Source organism: Microtus pennsylvanicus, chromosome 2 (assembly GCF_037038515.1).
Source record: "Microtus pennsylvanicus isolate mMicPen1 chromosome 2, mMicPen1.hap1, whole genome shotgun sequence".
Classification (NCBI taxonomy): Eukaryota; Metazoa; Chordata; class Mammalia; order Rodentia; family Cricetidae; genus Microtus; species Microtus pennsylvanicus.
The window spans coordinates 84,659,549-84,681,038 of NC_134580.1; the positions used below are offsets into that span (position 1 = coordinate 84,659,549).

Genomic DNA, 21,490 nt, shown 5'->3' on the forward strand with positions numbered 1-21,490 from the left:
ACCGATTACTGAGCAGTGAGAGGGCACGATTACAGTTTTAAACTACATTTCTCTTATTGTAACTGCAACCAGACATCTCTTTTATAAGTTTGAGGGTCACAAAAATTTTCACTTCACATTTTTGCTGACTTGCTAAAAACTGAGTCGTCCTTGTCCATTTTACAGGATCAACATATGCAAGGAAAATTAGTTATTATTTTATATATGAATACAGATACTCTCTTGCTGTGGGACAATGGTCTGTACCCAGTCACTTGTATTTTAAATAAACACTGATTGGCCAGTAGCCAGGCAGGAAGTAGAGATGGGACAATGAGAACAGGAGAATTCAGGGAAGAGAAAGACTCAATCTGCAGTCGTAACCCAGACAGAGAGGAAGCCAGACACAGAGCAAGCAAGATGTGACTGCCTCGCCGAAAAAGGTACCAAGCCACGTGGTTGACATAGAGTATTATGGGCTAATATAAGTTATAAGAGCTAATAAGAAGATCTGTAGTTTGTTCATAGTTGTCTAAATCAAAGTTTTAACATGTTATTCAAATAAATTATATGTGTAAAAGGACAGCTTGCTATTACTTAATATGCTTGATTTGGTACACAACTGACGGGTGACTACTTGATATTGGCTGTATGTATTAACCATTAATACATATATTTATTATTATTCACTATATAGGCATTAGTATATGGTGGACATACAGAAGAAAATGAAATAAACTATCTTCACAAAGAAGTCTCATCTGTGATGAAGGCATACAAACAATTAATTAGAAATACTGTGACCTAGGAAATATGAGATATTTTTCTCATTGCTATGATCAGCTATCTGATGAGAATTGAGTTTGTTATAGCTCAGAGTTCCCTCAAACAATCTGACATGGTAGATAAAGTATCGCAGCAGGAGACTATGAAGATAGTCACATTGTTTCCATAGTCATAAAGCTGATAGAAGAATGCCCACGTTATATGTGCTTTTTCTTTTTTAAGTCCAGGACCTCAGCCTATGGAATGATACAGTCATATTCAGGTGGGTCTCCTCTGCTCATCTAAATCTCTTTGGAAGCACAAGTGTGTCTTGATGTGGGGTTCCCCTCTGTATGATGTGAATATGTTTTATTACCATTGGTTAATAAAGAAGCTGCTTCAGCCTATGGAAGGGCAGAATAGAACTAGGTGAGAAAACCAAACAAAGATTATAGAGAGAGAGTAGGCAGAGTCAAGGAGATGCCATATAGCTACCGAAGGAGACAGACGCTGGAACCTTACCAGTAGGCCATAGCCTTGTGGTGATACACAGATTAATAGAAATGGGTTAATTCAAGATGTAAGAGCTAGCTAGAAATACAGTTGAGTCATTGGCCAAACAGTGATGTAATTAATATAGTTTCTGTGTGATTATTTGGGTCTGGGAGGACAGGAAACAAATGAGCAGTCTCCGGTTACTGTGTATCCTGGGTGATTCTAAATTCAGTTCAAGTTAACATTGAAAGTTAATCACTATAAATCCAATTGTACTGGATAGGTTTATGCTAACTTGATACCAACTAGAGTTATCAGAGGAGGAAGTTTCAACTGAGAAAAGAGCTCCATAAAACCCAGCTGTAAGGCATTTTCTTAATTACTGATCAATGGGGGAGGGCCCAGCCCATTGTGGGTGATACCATCCCTGGACTGGTGGTCCTGGGTTCTATAAGACAGTAGGCTGAGCAAGGCAGTAAGCAGTACTCCTCCATGGCCTCTTCATCAGTTCCTACCACCAGGTACCTGTCCTCACTGCTTTTGTTAATAAACTGTTATATAAAATGTGAGTAAAATAAACCCTTTCCTCAAGTTGCTTTGGTCATGGTGTCTCATCACAATAGTAACCCTAAGACACCATCTCTTAACAACTTCACAGCCAAACACATCATTTAAAACTATAATGTTCTAGGCTGGAGAGATGGCTCGGAGGTTAAGAGCAATGATTGCCCTTCCAGACTTCCAGAGGTCCTGAGTTCAATTCCCAGTAACCACATGGTGGCTCACAACCATCTGTTATGAGATCTGATACCCTCTTCTGGCCTGCAGGCATACATGCAGGCAGAATACTGTATACATAATAAATAAATAAATAAATAAATCTTATTATTATTATTATTATTTTTTTGGTTTTTTCGAGACAGGGTTTCTCTGTGGTTTTGGAGCCTGTCCTGGAACTAGCTCTTGTAGACCAGGCTGGTCTCGAACTCACAGAGATCCGCCTGCCTCTGCCTCCCGAGTGCTGGGATTAAAGGTGTGTGCCACCACCGCCCGGCAATAAATAAATCTTAAAAAACTATAATGTTTTACTTCTGACTCAAGTCTCATGTTTATTGCAAAATACATTTATAATATCTGTAAGAGTTCCAAAATAACAAAGTTCTAAATATTACTCAGAAACCCAATGTCCAAAAGTCCTTCTAAAATTCTAGGCAATCTCTTTAGGAATATCCCAGGGGCTTGCTACACAGTTATCCTTGGCTAAACAGCAAGTCCAAGTAGACCCTGAACTACACAGGACACTTGTCAGAAAGAAAAAAGGGAAGTTTCTATATTGTGAAATACATTAAGGAGTATAGGTATTAGGTCTTCTTGGAAGTTCTGGTAGAATTCCGCATTGAAACCATCTGGTCCTGGGCTTTTTTGGGTAGGGAGGTTTTTGATAACCTCTTAATTCTTCGCGACTAACGGGTCTATTTAGATTGTTCACCTGGTCCTGATTTAACTTGGTAAATGATATTTATCTAAAAAAGTATCCATTTCCTTTACATTTTCCAGTTTTGTGGCATATAGGTTTTTGTAGTAAGATCTAATGATTCTCTGAATTTCCTCTGTGTCTGTGGTTATGTCCCCCTTTTCATTTCTGATCTTATTAATTTGCAAAATCTCTCTCTGCCGTTTGATTAGTTTGGATAGGGGTTTGTCAATCTTGTTGATTTTCTCCAGGAACCAGCTTTTTGTTTCATTGATTCTTTGGATTGTTCTCTGTGTTTCTATTTTGTTGATTTCAGCCCTCAGTTTGATTATTTCCAGTCTCCTACTCCTCCCAGGTGAGTCTGCTTCTTTTTTTTTTCTAGAGATTTATTGTCAGAAAGAAAAAAGGGAAGGAAGGAGAAGGAAGAATGAATGAAGGAGAGAAAGAAAGGTGAAAAAGAAAGATGAGAAAGGAGAGAAAGAAGGATGAGAAAGGAGAGAAAGAAGGAGAGAAAGAAAGGAAAAGACTGTCTAAATTATTCTGTTTTGTGCTTGCTGAATCAGTAAGCTTCAGATTTAGTGAAAAATACTATCTCAGAAAGTAAGGCGGAGAGAGGTGGAAGACACGTAACATTGGGCTATATGAACAGACACACACGAAAGAAAACAAGTTCTATCTTGTATACTTCTAAAATACAATGGCATAAAATAATATTCCCCTTTCAAAATCAAAAAGTGGACCAAAGCCACAAGACCTAAAACAGGAGGGCAAACGAGAGAGGTTCTACAAAGTGAAAAGAAGAACATTACAAACTCTAGAGGTAGTTTACATGCCGACTTGCCTGCATCTTGGGCAGGAACTGGTATCTCCAGGCTATTTTCATGCTAACATCTGCTTCCGGTGTTTTAGGATTATGTATATCTTCAATCTCTTTTTTACCATTATCATCAAGTAGTGGTGCAGGGAGTTCCTAAGAAAACAGAACGACACATTATGACATCAACGTTAAATATGGTAATTTCTTGATCCATAATGACAGTAATACTAGAATTATCCAAGCATTAAACAAACATGGGTGTCATGCAATTGGTTTAAGCATAAACAGAGTGATAGAGGTTTCCTTCCTCTTTCTTCATTTCTGACAAGTGTCCTGTGTAGTTAAGGGCACACCTGAACTTGCTATGTAGTCAAGGATGACTAGGAACCGCTCTCCCCCACTTTAATCTCACAAGTGCTAGGAAGACTAGAGCTCACAATCATGTCCAGTTTATGTGGGGCGGAGGATTGAACTCAGGGATCTGTGCATGCTGGAAAGCATTCTTACCAACTGAACTCTATCTCTTGGCCTTAATGTAGACAATTATAAAGCAGAAAAGAGAAATGTCAGAATGAAGTTTAACGTTTTTTAGTGAAGTATTATTAAAAAACACTTGAATTTCTATATTAACAAAAATCAATTGCTATTTTAGCAAGAAGCATATACTAAAGAAGTATATACTAGAAAATTATACAGTTAAGCAAAGTATGAAATTGGTACTTACGTATATTATTGTTGTGTTCACCATGAGATAAAATACATCACTGTACAATCTGTTTATTGGTTTTTTAATTCAAGAATTCAAAAATCTTATTCACTGAAATAATGGATGAAGTAACAGTGGAGACTAAAGACATATATTTTCCCAATATCAAATTGCTGGCTTTTGCTTTTTAAACAATGAAAATAGAATTTAAAATCTTGTATTAAATATAGAGGTCCGCCCCCTTCTTAATAGAGATGAAGGAGGAGTGGATGGGGAAGGGAGTAAATGGGAAAGGGGAGGAGCCTAAAGGAGAGTAGGGAGGGGAAATTAGTTGGTATGTAAAAGGAATAAAAAATATATTATTTAAATAAAATTTTTAAAAAATGACTAAACCAAAAAAAGCTATAAAAATATAGAGACACTGAATCCCAATTTATTATTTTGTAAGGTGACTTACTGAGTAGCTATAAAAGAAACTTTAAATTATTTATTATGTGTTATAATTAAAAACAATATTTTATAAGGGAGAAAAGTATGTCATGATTTTGTTTTTATTTTTTATTAACCAGAATCACAAATGATAAGAATTTACCTTAGCAAATATAATTATATTTAAAGCTTATCTAAATTGCAATTTTTTTTTTTTTTTTTTTTTGGTTTTTCGAGACAGGGTTTCTCTGTGGTTTTGGAGCCTGTCCTGGAACTAGCTCTTGTAGACCAGGCTGGTCTCAATTTTTACTTTCAAGGTCAAAAACGCTTTCTTTCCTGAGACTAGGAAGGACAGGGTCACATTATGCACTCCATAGCTCAGGCTGGCCTCAAGCTTACCATCGTTGCTTCTCTACCTCAAGACTGATGGGACTACAGACATATACCACAAGGCTCAGCTTATATGATTTAAAATGAGCTAAAATCAATACTTTAAAGTCTATAATCCATTGGTTTTTAATCAAAGTTGTGCAGTTCTCGCTACTGTATAAGCTTTCTGTTGCTGTGACAAACACCTGGACGAAACAAGATAAAATGTGGAAGGATTTATTTTGGTTTATAGTTTCAGAGACAAAGTCCATAGTCATCTCACTGCATTGTTTCCAGGCCCATTGCTAGACAAAAAAAATGTGGAAGAGTGTGGAAGAGGAGAACTTCCCATCTCAGGATAACAGGATGCAGATACAGACAAGTATAAAAAGAAGGATACAAAGCCATGGTATTCCTGTCAAAGGCCAGACCCCAAAGAACAAGCTCCTCTAATTAGTCTCACGTTTCACAATTCCACCATTTCTCAATAGCCTATCAAAGTCTGAATCTTATAATGGATTAACCCATTGATTATGTCACAGCCTTCATGATCTAATCATCTCTGGAAATGTCCTTACTGCCACGCTCAGTGAGTGCTGTGCTGTACAAATCTCCCAGGTATCTCACTGCAACCAAGTTAACAATAGAGATTAAATATCACAGCCACTATCCAACTTCAGAATATCTTCACCATTCTGTATCCAATGCATATTCGAGAGCCAGTGTCAACTACCAATGTTTCTGTTTCTATGAATTTGGCTCTTCTGGACATTTTATATAGAGTGATACAAAATTTTACATCTGGTTTCTTTCACTTAACATGCTTATCTATGTTGTAACATACATCAGGACTTCATTTCTTTTCATCAGTAAATATTACATTGTATGCAATTACTGAATTTTGTTTACCCATTTATTGGATCTTTTCTACCTTTGAATGTTATATTACTATGAATATTCAAAAGAATTTTATTATTTTTTAAATTGAAAAGTGATATACTTGGGTATTTGAAACAATTGTGGCAAACATTTTTGGTCTTAAGAAATCAGGTACAGTTTCACATAACATTGACTTAAATCAATAAATAATGCATTCACTGTTTTGAATAACAATGATATGATGCCTGGCTACAGAACTGGATAGACTCTTACACCATATGCACCCTGGGAAAATATAATCAGAGTCAAAACAAACACAACTCATTTCACTGGAATCTGGACAAATGTCCTAAACCGAAGCCAGAAGCTGATATTATTTCTAATGCAGCTGAAGACATGAAATGAGGTTAATGACAGCATATTTTCTTGCCATGCCCATTTAAGAGATATGAGAGTTCATGGGCAGGTGGTGACACTCACACTTTGTCACACAAGACCCTTAACACCATGAGCTACTACAGACGCCGTGGTGACTGGAGTTTTGACACTGGCTCAGGTTTTGTGGAGCTGCATTAACTTCCAAAAGGTGCTGTGGCTGTGGCTCTGGCTCTGCACTGTTTCTATCTCTGGAGGCTAGTGAAATGGCTGATGGTACCCATTTTACTACAGAGGATATAAATTCACTGGTTTACAAGATTTTTTTTTGTATCTGAATTACTAGTCATAGGATAACCCTAACAATTACCTATTTGAAGAAAAAGTAGAATGTTTTCTGAAATAACCATACAATTTATCATCTGATCAATAATAATCTACAAGAATTCCATTTTTCTCAAAAACACTTATTTTCCTTTTTTAAAAAAGCTGTACTAGTATGAATAAAACGGTATTCAGTATAGCTTGAGTTTGAATTGTATTTCATGAATGACAATGATGTTCAGCTTTATACTATGTATTGGGTTTGGGCATTGCATGACTTCCTTTGAACACATGTATCATGTTCTTTCCACCTTCCCAGCTCCCTTCCTTCCTCCCTCTCTCCCTCCCTTCTTTTATTTCCTCCCCCTTCTTTCCTTTCTTCCTAATCTTGTGGCTTCCTAGGATGGCCTTGATCTCTCTACTCTACTTCAACCTCACCGAGAGCTGGAATGATAGACATTACCCTGGCTTTTTACTTATCTTTTGCTGCTGGGGATTGTAGGTGTACCTTGCACATAAGACAAGCTCTCTGGTACTGAACTGAATTCCATTTCTTTTTTGGTTGTTTATTTTTTTGATATTTAATAGTGATAAATTTCTCTGTTTATTCAGGATTGTAGATAATTTCTTACTGTAGACTTTTAGATTTTATATTTAGATCTTTGATACCTTTCAACTGGTTTTTAATTTTATTTTATTCTATATGTGTATGAATGTTTTGTCTGCACAGTCCTTTGCACCACTGCATGACTGGTACCTGTAGAGACCAGAAGAGGACATCAGAGCTTCTGAAATTGGAGTTATGAGCCATCATGTGGATGCTGAGAATCAAAGATGGATCCTCTGAAGAAGCAGCCAATGCTCTCAACTGTTGAGCCATCTTTCTAGCCCCTCAAATAAATTTTACACATGATTTGAGATAGGAGTTCTTAAATTATTACAAGACTAAATTATTATTATTAAAACTATTATTAAGTATCAACCATGCACTAAATTGTAGTATAGGTTTTGAGGCTATAACAATAAACTTAGGAACAATAAGAGAACACACACACATAGTGCTTACCTTATTGCAGACTCTTTTCTAAGTGTTGTAGACACTTTAATTCATTGTTATATCAAGCTTAGGAAGTATTATTACGACATCCCTTTGTGGTGGTATGAATGAGACATACCCACCATAAGCTCACCTAAACATCTGTTCCCTAGCTGGCAGTGCTATTTGGGGAGGTTTGGAGGTGTGTCATTGCTGGAAGAAGTACATCATTGGGGGCAGGCTCTGAGATTTCCAAAGGCTTAGGGCATGCGCAGTGTGCTCTCTCGCTACATACGCTTGTGGTTTAAGATATAAGCTTGCGGCATCCCCCTCTAATGTCATACCTTTCTTGCTATACAAACTCTTAACTCTAAACACTTGTGAACTAGTCCATTTATGACTCATGACATCTTTAACATTCTTCTAATCTTTTATGAAGTTTGTGAATCTTGCTATTCAATACAATTCTTCAACATTTCGTCTCCAAGTCCATAAAAGGAACACCTGGGAAAGACTATGAATATCGTATTAAAAGAAATGTTCCATTGATATTATTCTTTGAGAAAATCAATAAAGTATCTAGATTAAAATCTGGGTGCAAAAGTGAAACATCTTTTAAGAAATAGAATATTTCCTAGACCCCGAGTGTTTAAGTGCTTAACAAAGATCTACTTTTTAATTTTAATTTTTGGGCATGATCAGGCCGTGGATACAGGTCTTCTGCCTTCTGCCATTCTTTTCTCTACTATGCCACACTTCTAAGAACCTTTCCAACTGACTCTGGGACTGCCGTACCCTAAGTTCTAGTTATCAGTGCCTAATATTTATGTTGAATTAGTAGAGCTAAATTTTAATGTCTCTCTAATAAAGTAAAGCATGGTATCATCAGTGCTCTGAATGACAGAAAGGAGAGAATTGTGAAAAGTGTATACAATAGAAAAAAAGTACGATGTCAGTGACCGACGGTCAGAGGACGGAAAACAGTATTCTAGACGAGAAGTTTGTTAATGTTCATCTTCTCTTCAGACATGCAAATGTGGCATTTAAAACAAGACTAGGAAGAATTTCAGCACAAATTAATAAGAAACTGGAAATAAAAAGACATGTTCTAGCCTAGTTTACTGGTACTGCTTTCTCGTTTCTCTGTAATGGCACAAAAATCAACGATGCAACTTCAGATTAAGTGCATCTGAGATCAGAGTATATGTGTTGTGGGTGAGCAAAACTCCAGAAGCACCTTGTTCTCTTAGCACAGTATCAATCTGTAACATGTCACCCCACTAAGGTACTTCTGAATGTTACAGTATTGCTAACTTGCCTAGTTGAAAGCTTCCTTAAGTACACATACTCCAGTACTGAAACTATGCCTTTCAGAGCATGAAACAAAATTTAAAGTAAGCACTAAAACTAAGAATCAGCAGTATAAAGACTTGTGAAACACATCTTTAGGCTATAATTTTGACTCCAAATCATCAAATTATGCTATAAATCTAAAGAAATAAAATTCATTGTATCTGAAGCATCTGCTTGATTTCAATATTACTATTCATAATTTGAGTAAAAAAATCTCTTATTGAATTGATGAACTGATTGGTTGGGGGAATTAAGAAATAAATGTTCTTGTACTTTAGTCTTCTGATATTTAAAAATTTATCAAGGAAACGTTTGTATTGAACATGTATTTTTAGAAGCTAAAATAATTGTAGAGTATGCCAACAATGTCTGATCACTGTGTGATTCGTTAACTACTTCACAGATGATCACTTTTAGAATTTTCAGCATTTCTTATAAAAATTTATTTCAATAAAGTTTAATATAATATTTTGTCAGATTTCCATTTCAACAGAATAACAAGAATAAAGTTCTTTAATATTCAATTACTACAGCTATCCACCACAGATGAGGGTTTACTTCCATACCTTTGAAAACTTCCATTTTTAAACGTCTAAGCACAGAACCAACAGACATACTGAATGGTTTGTTGTTACAGTCTCCTTTCCTGAAAGAAAAGGCATCATCATCATCAACATTATTATTTTCCTTACTGCTCTGCTTACAGGTCTCCTGGAAGTATCAAGTGTCAGAAATGAGTGAAAAAGAAGTAACTTCATAAGTTTTGTAAAAAAGATAGGTTAAAATAAATAAAACCTTCTTGTTGTGGAATAATTGATTTTACACTGTGAAGATTTATCACTGATAGTTTAATAAAAAAAGATGAATGGCCAATAGTTAGGCAGGATTTGGGGGGCAGAGAGGACACTGGGAAGGACAGAGATGCAGGAGAAGCCAGCCAAACGCAGAACAAGTAGGTCACACAAAATGGGATAGAAGGGCTGGAATGATGGCTCAGAGGTTAAGAGCTGCTCTTCACGAGGTCCTGAGTTCAATTCCTAGCAACCACATGGTGGCTCACAACCATCTGGTGCCCTCTTCTGGTGTGCAGGTACATGAAGGCAGAACGCTGTATACATAATCAATAAATAAATCTTTAAAAAAATGGGACAGAAGTAAAAGTCACAGGTTGAATGTAGTATAATAAAAATATGGGTTAATTTAAGTTATAAGAGCTAGTTAGAAATAAGCCTAAACTATTGGTAAAGGTTTCATAATTAATAATAAATCTTTGTGTGATAATTTGGGAGCTAGCTGGTGGAACAGAGAAAGGCTAGTTACAAATGGCATCCAATGTCTGGCCATGTATATCTACATACAATCTGAGAAAGCTTGAAAATAGATTCTAAACACACAAAAATAAAGCCAAAGTAGTCTCCTTGTCTCGTGTCTCTCATGCCAGCTGTGGTACACAGACATGTCTTTCAGCAGCTGTCTGTATACTTGAGCCACCACTGTGGCATAACATAAGCCGAGTGGTGGGTTTAAGGTTTTGTTCATGTAGACAAAAGGTTACGGATTTTCAGCAAAGCAGGTTCAGATGGAAATAAAACAAAACAAAACCTCTTAAACTGGTTACAGTGTGTTTAACAGAAAAAGAAGTTTAAAAATAATGAAGTAAAGCCTTTAAAGAGAGAGTATTTAAAAAAAACACCCATGCAAAAATAAAAATACACAGGGAGTCTGGATCCTGTATTAACTTTGAATTTTTTAAATGTTAGTGTATAAAAACAAGGCCAATGAGAGACATTGGATTATGGAAACTACTAAATTAAACCAATGTATATATTTTAAAAATGTCTTAACTTCAAAATGGAAGTTGAACAATGGTGTTGCATTGGGGGAGAGGTTATGCTTTTGTTTCCACAGGAAAAAAAGGGTGGGGATTCCTTCCAGATTTATAGAGATCAGATTTGTCTGGGGAACACCTGAGGATTTTGACTACAGAAATGGGGGAGGAAGTCAGAAAAGACTACAGTACAGGTGGCGTGAAGCTGATCCCTTGACATGTGAACAGCTGGGAGAGGAGATGAGACATGTAAATCTTGTTGGCTACAAAGTCCTCATGATTTATTATTATATGTCATCCTTTTATATGGCATGCATAGAGATTTAAGTTATGATTTGATTATACAGTTCAAATGAACTTAAAAAGCTGACAGATGTCTTTTGCCTGTTGAAATACAAATCAAAAGTAAATCATCTTTAACTGACTTGTGCATGCTAAACATTACACATTTGTTTTAATGTAGGTATGTATGTTATCTTTGAAAGTTTATGTGTTTACAGACCAAGGGGATATCAATAAAAACAGGTGGCCCAGGTGATCCAACATCTCAGAGTGCCTCTGTTCAGTTTCCTGAGAGTTCTGCATCCAGAACAGCTTCAATGTTACAGGCTGAGATGGTTAAGTCTCACAGATTACACCAGCCAGAACTTCAGATAAGTCTTATACTTTCCCATTGTACAGAGACTGGATAACAATTCCATTATCCCATTTTTTCAAAAGGTCTCCTGAGATTCCAGCATCCCCAGACAACAGGATCAGTCTAAAAGATATGATGTCCACATTTCTAAGAGGTAGGATGAATGACTTTTGGCCATTGAAAAGGCTATAGATGTTTGGCATCATTTAGAGGGGTTAGTTGTAAATTGTTATTGGTCCTGGTCAGGAAAAAGCAAAACAAAGGAGTTAGAATCAAGGATCTCTTTCTAAAGAAAACAAAGAGGACATAGTATAAAAATGATGAGATATGGGGGGGGGGCAGGATTGTTGAGTCTACCTTAAAAAATAATTAATCTTAAATATTTTACATTGGTATGAATTTTTGTATATTGATACAAATTTACGGTTATTTTTGTTAAATTCTATAAATGTTTCTCTCTTTGTTTAAGATATTGTACCCATGCAGCTAATTAAGAAAGGTTATATATGTTTTAGTTTTTAAAAATTATTTAAAATAATAATGAAAAACAGGCTAATAGTCATCTGTAACTATCACACATATAGTCATGTTAGGAATGTTTTCAAGGTCATACAAACATATATTTTAGGTAGATAGGCAATCTTCAAATACTTCAAAGACCTACAGAATATGTCATTTAGAATGTTTTAATAACATAAGGCTTTTCTTGACAATGAGACATGTCTGCTCCTGGCAGCACCAATCTACTTCAGAGAAAATGATGGGCATCAAAGAAATTCCATATGGGTTTGCTTTCCTTATGGCAAGAGCTAGCCTTGGGCAAGTAACTGCCCTTGCCTCCCTCCACTGTTGCCAGTTTTTGTCAAAACTAGTTCAGCAGGACACAAAGAAAAGTGATGGCAAACAGAAAGTGGTCTGGGTATCACACTGAGTGAAGCTTGAGCAAAGGAAACTTAAAAGTTCACCCTCACAGTGACACACTTCCTCCAAGGCCACACAAAATCCAAAAATTTACACTTGATAATGCTATCCCTGTGAGCTTATGGGGGCCAATTCCATTCAAACTACCATAGGGTGTAAGACAGTAAGCAGCATACTGCCATTGCTTGTGCATCAGTTCCTGCCTCCAGTTTCCTGCCCTGTTAGTCCTTGTTCTCACTTCCTTTGCTGATGAATGAAGATGGGCAAACGTAAGTGAAATAAAGCTTTTCCTTCCCAGCTTGCTTTGGTCATGGTAATACATCACAGCAATAGTAACACTGAGACCAGCCATACCACTTCTGGGCACACAGCACAGATAGTTGCACATCCATGTTTATTGTTGCACTCTTTACAATAGGCAAGATATGGAGCCAGCCTAGCTGCCTAGCAACAGATGAATAAATAAAAAAAATGTGGTTCAAAAGCACAGAGGAAATTTATTCGACTGTAAAGAAAGAAATCACAACGTTCAGCTTATTTTAAATCTAGCAGAGATGATTAGACACATTATGAATGAAATATCACACTATAAAGGTCCCAAATTTCATCGATATATCATAATTTGAAAGATGGATGTGAAAAATAAGGAAACTTTCTGCAGTTGTAAGCTTAAAAGAACAGAATTTAAATTTTTGAGAAGCCTGGCCACTGAAATACTTCAACCCTGTCTGAAGAAACCATCCTCTTTTCTTTGAGCTTGCTCACCATAAAGTTAGTGTTTGTATAACACAAATATTCACAGCCATTGTATTCAATCTATGACCCTAGCTGGTATGCTTTTCTCGCCTTTCATGGTGTAACTTTTGGTTTTAAGTAAGTGGGACAATGAGTATTATATTTTACTTTAAATGGTTCTAGTTTTCAGAATGTCATTACTAAGTGTTCTGAAAGTGAGAACCGAATAAACATTTTTTCTGAAAAAAAAGAATCATATTAAATATTCCTAATTTGGCCAATGCATGGCTTCTTTTCAAGCATGATAAAGGGTTACATAACTGTTCCATAACTTAGCTATTTTGTGTCCACATAACAGCATCTAAGTTGTCACAACCGTTCTTCTTAATGGGTTCAAAATAAATTATTAATAGTCTAGGAATGTAGCTCACTTGGTGGGGTGCTTGTTTAGCAGGTATGAAGCCCTGGGTTCTACCTCCAGTATAATAAGACTAGGTGTGGAGGTATATACCTGTAATCCCAGTGCTCTGAGGTAGAGCAGGAAGATAAAAGGACATAACAAGCTGGAGGAAAGCCTGAGATATGAATTCTTGCCTTAAAATTAAAATAAAAAATTTGGATGCAAATTTAGGGCTCGAATAAATGCTTTAGGTGTTAGAAAGCAATCCCTCAGACTGCTCATATTCATTTTAGGCTTCTAGAATACCATTATCTTCCCGTCTTAAAAGTCTAAGTGACTTGCAGAAGATCTCCCAGCTGGCTAAGAAATAAGAGAAATAAAAATCTACACTCAGATTTTAAATAAATTTCACCCTCTGGATGATAAACATCACAGGCAACTAACTCTGCTGCTGTCAAAATTTTGTGTGCAGGTGAAAACATCTGAGTCAGACCCACGTTCCTGCCACAGCAGCAGCTTCCCAGCAGTGCAGGCTCAATTTCCTTCAGCGCTCTGCTTTCATCTTTCCCTTTCCCTTCCTTACTGGAAAGCCAGTCCATGCCATCGTCAAAAGCTGGCTACAAATGTAGGTCACTGGCAGCAGCACTGCACTCTTGAACGCCATTCTCTTAGTCTTCAGTGTGCTACAGAAGCTCCAAGTGTGGCTGCCAGGGGAGGGCCTGGAATTCTAACTAAGCTCTCCCCGAAGCCAGGGGCTGCGGTACAGTCACCCTGGGGGTCAAACGACACAATTATAGCTCAACAGACATATCAGAGTATTAAGCACTAAAATGCATAGATGGCTGATGATTTCAGAAAAAATAAAATGCTGACCTAGACGTGGAGGAAGCATTGTGATTTTAAGCTCTGCCTGCAAAGCAATATCTACTATCTGTAAAATTGATATGGACAAAATATATAGGTATAATAGTTTTAAGCAAATATAATAAATAGTATAATTTAGAAGGTTAAAAATGCATGGAGAAATAGTATTAATAAGGTATTGGACATTGACTTTAAACGTGAAATGATGCAAAGGCCCCATATAAATTTTAAGTATTTGTAATATAATATTTTGCTTTCATTCTGTTCTGAATCACTGTAACAAAAATTGCAGATAAGTAAGATAAACATGTTGAAGGTTATATTTGGCTCTTTCTTTTTCTTAAACTTCTTTTGGTCTTTTTCTGGCAGAATAATGACGCTTGGATCTGAGGTATTTTGTATTCTTTCCACTCGGTGCTGCAGTGTAATGGAACAGAGCACAGACCCTCTATAGTGTCGCACGCTCCAACTGTCTTCTGAGGCATGAAACAAATAGATGGTGAGCAGCAGCTTTTAAAATCTAAACACCAAGATACCAGAAGGAAAAAAACCTGCAATAATTCAAATGTGATATTGTTTGGCAAAAATGTTATTCTAATTCTGAAATAACTAATGTCTTTCATTTCAATTTAAACCAAAGAAATAAATAAAGTATATTTATGATAAAATGCGTCAGACTTAAATAAATGAGCTCAGCGTTCGAATAGCAATTCTAATATATACGATATTTTAAATTTATTAAGATAGTTGAAGTAAAGAATTATAAAGATTTTAATATTATATTCTTTCATCATTAAATATTCTGCTACTATGTTAATTTATCCAATGTGGCTTATTTTTAAAAAATTATTACTTAATCTGTGGTAAGCCATAGTAATGCTATTCCTTTTAAATTTTGAAAGATTAAATAAATTGAATATGAAAAACGACCTTAATTTGAAATCTTAACCATGAATTTAATGCTGATATGATTTTAAATATAAGTGATGCTAAAGCCTTTACAAAACATCAAATTAGGATGCTCCAGACAGTAGTCATATATTTGTCCTGCTAGTAGCTGCCTATCGGTCCTGATTACGTATTTAAAAACATAAAACTTCAGTATCCTCGCTGATGTTGAGGATAGGGAATATTGCACATAAAAAACAAGTCAGAAATTTAATGCAACAAATTAAAGGTTTCATTCCTTCTCCAGATATTAGATACTTTATTATACAAGAAAATTACTTATCTGGCATGCCAGCACTAGCAAATATGCAACATTTTGCCCTTAATGCAAAATGTAACAGCATTTACTTCTGAAAATTTTTTTGAATTCCTCAGATATATTAAGAAATGACATCAAATTTATAAAAGGAATGTAATATAAATATTAGCATCTTCAACTTTCAAAGTTTCCACACGTTATTTTTATTGCATGAAGAAACCTATTGCCAAATATTTAAATCTCTATGTAAAAATGGAATTTTTACTCTTTTATAAAACATTCCATAGAAAGTAAACTTTCTTAGGCAGTACTCATCTATTGCACTTGAGATTATCAAGAAAATTCTTTTAGATAAAAATTAAGTATAATACTTACAGTGTGTATTTTTTAAAGATTTAACAACTCCACATATACTGTTCTATAGGACTTTCTAAGGGGTATAATTTCTCAAAGCTGCATCTTGATGCTGCCAGTTTCCTGAGGGAGCTCTGACTACAATAGGCATGCATATGTTCTCAAAGAATGATGGGTAAATTGCTGGGTAGTTACATAATATATCTTAGGCAGTTTACGAGGCTTTTTATCTCTTTTAAGATAATTATGGTCTATAACGTTCTCTTTCCCCTCTTATTCGACCAGAAATACTAGCCTTGGTTATATTTTTGAGAAATTAAAACTGAGCAATTACCACATTATTTTTCTTGTTCCATATTTCTAAATATTGCTAATACCTTGATTTTTATCATTCATTATTGAACTTTTGATAAAAATGAAATTTTAAGTATAATGATAATTGTGTTGGGCATACTGAAATTCTAAGAAAATATTACCTAGAAAAAACTACTAACTTGTATCAGTATTTAACATATCAATTTATAGTACAAAATATTTTGTTTACTTTTCTCTAAGAAAATATTACCTAGAAAAAACTACTAACTTGTATCAGTATTTAACATATCAATTTATAGTACAAAATATTTTGTTTACTTTTCTCAGAGAGATGCTAAAATATTTCTGTATTTGCATTATGAAGTATATGAATAATTTAAATGTCTGGCACTCACACTTTTATAATCCATTATATTTTAAACATGTAAAAATACTAAATGGATCATATTAAATATTCATATATTAAAACAACACTTGCATTTTTCATAGGAAAGGAGAATGCTATTTGTTTAAAATCAAATTTCCAAAGCAAACATAGAAATATAAAATTAGACGACTGAAAATTTAGGAAATATAATTATGTGCAGGAGTTTATATTAAAATAAGTATTATAGAGTTGCATAAAATATAAGCACACAAATTAAGTTTTAAATGGCTCACTAATAGTATTTATGTAGCACAAAGTTAAACATACATATGACTTAAAACAATTTTTGAATAGCAATCTAAATATATGATTATAGTTAAAAGCAAACAGTGCTATTTCAATAAGTGGAAATACGTTTTATTTCTTCTCATTGTGTGTGTGTGTGTACAATGCATGTGTGCAGTGCATGCCATGGAACGAATGTATATGACAGCCAGAGGAGGACTTTGTGGAGTAGGTTTTCTCTTTCTGTCTTTATATCGATACCAGGTTTAGACTCAAGTCACAAGGCTTAAGCAAGCACTTATCCGTATGAGCCATCTGACCCTTTAAAAAAATAAATTTACTATTAAAAGAGGTAGGTAAATGTACATATGAGTCACAAAAGGTACGTCAGACTAATTTTCTTCTAGGTTTATCTACAGCATAGTCTTTCTTTTCTGTGGTAGGTAAATGTATAAAAATATAACTGAAATTGGAAGTGTCCAACCCTTAGCAAAGTTCCACGGCCATTCTAACTGCATGGAAATTAAATAGAATGTACAGGGTTTAAGACCGGGATGTGTTTGAGTGGCTACCACAATGTTTTTATTTGAGTTCATTACAATAAAGTCATTTGTGGTTTTTTTCTTTTAAGTGATGGTTTCTCCTCTAAGTCCCATACATTCAGTTTTATGGTCTATTGAATATATTCTTGGTAAATATTCAATTATGGAAAACAGAATTGATGTTTAAATAAAACTTTTTATATAAATCAAAACTACTTACAAAGAAAAGAATTTCAAAATGAAGTACCAAATCTTCCTGATACAAAAGTATAACTATAGCTTAAAAGCATTAGACTTTGTGGCAACATTATAATATCTTAGATAAAAGCTCTGCTTGGAAAAGAATGTATCATTAGAACACTCCTAGCTTCACAACACCCACTATGGCAGAGCATAACATAGCGTTACCTGGTGCTAGATAGTGAGAGAAACAGGGAGATTCTGGTTAAAACATACAAAACTTTTGGCTGTGAGTAAATTCTGGGAACATGGAAATTACAGCTAAAAAGTGGTCTAAAGTGTTCTCACTACACTAACAATGGCAGCTGTGGTAGGTCATAGATGTGGGAATCATTTCACTGTGAATACATACATACACACACACCCCTCACGTTATAAATAGTGAATATATACAGTTTTCTCTTCCCAATTACAATTCAGTAAATCTTGGGGTAAGAGACAAAAATCAAGAAAAATGGCAACTTTAAAACAAAGGAAGAGGACTGGAGAGGTGGCTCAGTGTTTGAGGGCACTTGCAACTTTGGAAGAGGACTTATGTTTGGTTCCCAACACGTACATGGAGGCTCACAGCCTTCTATAACTCCAGTTCTAGGGATCTGACACCCTCTTCTGAGCTCTGTGGGCACCAGGTCCTCACGTGGTGCAGACATACATGTAGGCAAACACTCATGCACAAAATAAAAATATATATGTTAAAAATGGAAATAAAAAGAACTATTTAAGCTTGTTAAAAGCAAAGAATTCTTTAAGATATTAAAATTATAGTTTCAAATGTATGTGTGTATAAATATTTTAAGAGATGATTGCAAGAACCTGGCTCAAAGTAGTTGTGGAGTCAGACAAATCCTAAAGTCCTGCAGAGTGAGTTCTCAAGGTCTGAAGAGTCAGGTAAGCAAGCCCAAAGTCAGCACAACAGGGGGTAATGCCAATGTGAATGCTGACAGCTTGGTGTCCTGGGACAATTGATGCTTCAATTAAGTCAGAAGGCAGGAAACAGACAATGCCTGAGTTCAAGTCCAGTCACATCAATAATTCTTATGCTCAAGATAATCAACCATTTTATTCTGTTCAGGTATTCAACAGACTGGATAAAGTCCCACCATACTAGGCAAAAAAAAATCATATTTACCCAGCATAAAAGAATTCAATGAAGCAGAGGAGTGGAGGTGTATGCTTTTTAATTCCAGCATTCAGGAAGCAGAGGCAGGTGAATCTCTGTGAGTTCAAGGCTAGCCTGGTTTACAGAGTGAGTTCTAGGACAACCAGGGCTACAGAGAGAAAGCCTGTCCCCCAAAAAAAAACAAAACAAAAAAATTCCAAACCAAACCAAAAAAAACCCCAAAAACTCAATGTAGCTCTCATTCAAAAATATTTTCATGGTCTACCCAGTATCTGGGTATTGTGCAGCCCAGTAAGGTCTAAAATTGAACATCACAAAGATATAATTTTATTTCCTTATAGTATTCATATATATATATATATTAAAATGCATTTATTTATCCTACTATAATACATAGCAAAATTATAACTGTAAATAAAATATTGTAAAATAACTGTAAAGGAAATATTGAATAAACAAATACGTAAGGAAATTATAAAGCCTGATCTCTATAAAAGAATCTAGTTTTAAGTTTAGTGTTAGAATACCTTTATGCTTGAGTGGAGAAGTTTACTTCTGTCACTGCCTAATGTTAGAAATTAATATTTTATTCTCTCACTTTCTTATAAATAATGATATAGTTTAGGTCTGGAGTTTGCTCCTATGTTTTTAAGGCTTGGTTACCATGTTATTATTGTAGTATCAGGTGTTATGAAACTTTTAGGAGATGAGAGCCTCTTGGAAGGAAGTCAGCTGCTCAGGTGACCTTCTGGCCTTTGTTCCCTTTCACTCTTTGCTCCCAGAGACCATGAGAGGAGCACAGATCATTTATCTCCCCATGGTGCTCTGTCATGAGGCCAAAGCAATGAGGCCAAGGGATCAAGGACTTCTGTCTCTAAAACCACAAGGCAAACTCAAAAACCACAAAAAAATTTAACCCTTCCACTTAAAAAAAATGTACTTTATTTACATGCATGTATGTGTACCTGTCTGCATGAATTTATGTATATCGAGTATATGCAGGTGCCCAAGGAAGCTAGAAGAGGATATCAGACATCCCGGAATGTGAGCCTTCGGATGTGGGGGCTGCTAACCAAATCTGTGACTTCTCCAGGAGCACTAAGTGCTCATAACCACTGAACCATCTCTCCAGCAACTTTCATGTTTTTAAGGTAGGTCATCCCAAGAAATGTGCCATAGATATTGAAAACTAGTTAATACAAATGACATGCATCGGAAATTTCCATGACTATGTGCTAAAAGGAAATTCATTCAGATCATGAACTCTAGTTCAAATAATGGCTTAAACTGGGGTTCAGTTCCAGAAAAAGGAATTAAATATTCTACAAGTCAGAATTATTCTCTAAAAAACATTCTTACCATATGAAAAGATATAACACACAGATCATGTATTTTATCATTATTGCTTATTACTTAAAAAGAGTTACTGCTGGTATTCTCAAAAGAAAAGGCTATCAAATGACAAGTATTTGTAATTTCTATGCCCTCTGATTTCTGTCTTTGTCCTTTTATTGACACACTTCCAGACACTTGAAGATATTTTTTTAGCTAACTTTTTTTACAGTTCTCTTATTATAGTGATACAAAGAACATTACCAACTACATGTAACAATGCTATATGAATGTCTTTATGTAGGTTTAGAATATAATTTTGGCTTTATCTTTGCAGTAAAAATGCCAAGTATTTTAATGACTTGGACCAGCTTACTTTTGCATATGTTAAATAAAATCATAAAGCAGGGTCATGCATGGCAGTGCAAACCTTTAATCCCAGCACTCGGGAAATAGTGGCAAGTAGATCTCTTTGAGTTCAATATCAGGTTTGAAGCCTACAAGTTCCAGGACAGCCAGTGCTATATAATAGAAAGACGCTGTCTCCAAAAACCAAAAACCAAAGAAATAAACAACATAAAGTAGTAAAAACATCAAAATACAAAAATGTCATTTTTATTTATTTGCTTTACCACATTGTACTTATTTCTTATACTTTTATTTAAAAAGTGAAAATCATTATGGTGACATTGTTTTGCAGAATTCTTACAAGTTATTTCACACTGTAGCAGGAGGAAAGCAAGGCTTGCCTCTGGAAAAGCTACCTGAGCATAGTAGCAGTTAGGATAAAAAAAAAAGATGATTTTTGTCCAATTGAGAAAGCCAATTAGAAGTAAAAGACTAGAGTATGTTTCCCTCCATTTTCAGTGAGCAATAGAAACTGAGTCTTTATTGTTGTATTGTTATTAAACATGATTAATGTCGGGTCCAGTAATTTGTGTTCAGTTTTAAATAGTTCATTAACATTTTTTTTACTTCTGATTAAAAGAAAATTCTTTAATAACATTAATTTAAAACAGAATTCTGCTTAAAAATGATGCTTTTCACTTAGATAAAATAAAAACAACATCCCCCACATATATCCTGATGTGGTAATGAGTGACTACAATCCCAGCACTCAAGAAGATGAGAGAGCAAATTCTAAGCTCAAAGCTAACTTGGGTTACATAGTAGGACCAAAACCGAACCAAAACAACAGAAAAAGAGTCAGGCATGGTGATTCAGGCCTGCAATTCCATCGTACCAGAGTCTAACACAGGGCTGCTGTTAGTTTGAAGCCAATCATAATCTAGAGTGAAAATATGACTCAGAAAAACAAAGGTTCCCATTAATGTATTTAAAC

The 21,490-nt window shown here is 35.2% G+C and overlaps 1 protein-coding gene across 2 annotated transcripts in view; it reads right to left on the reverse strand.

Moving 5' to 3' along the window:
- Elp4 (elongator acetyltransferase complex subunit 4) overlaps window positions 1-21,490 on the reverse strand; it is a 206,796-nt gene that overhangs the window by 159,801 nt on the left and 25,505 nt on the right. Inside the window, exon 4 of one of the 2 annotated variants that reach the window (XM_075961650.1) lies at window positions 3,555-3,683. The exons of the other annotated variant lie outside the window; for it this stretch is intronic. Coding sequence (XP_075817765.1) covers window positions 3,555-3,683 — 129 coding nt within the window. The remainder of the gene's footprint in view (window positions 1-3,554; window positions 3,684-21,490) is intronic. 2 annotated transcript variants of the gene reach the window in all.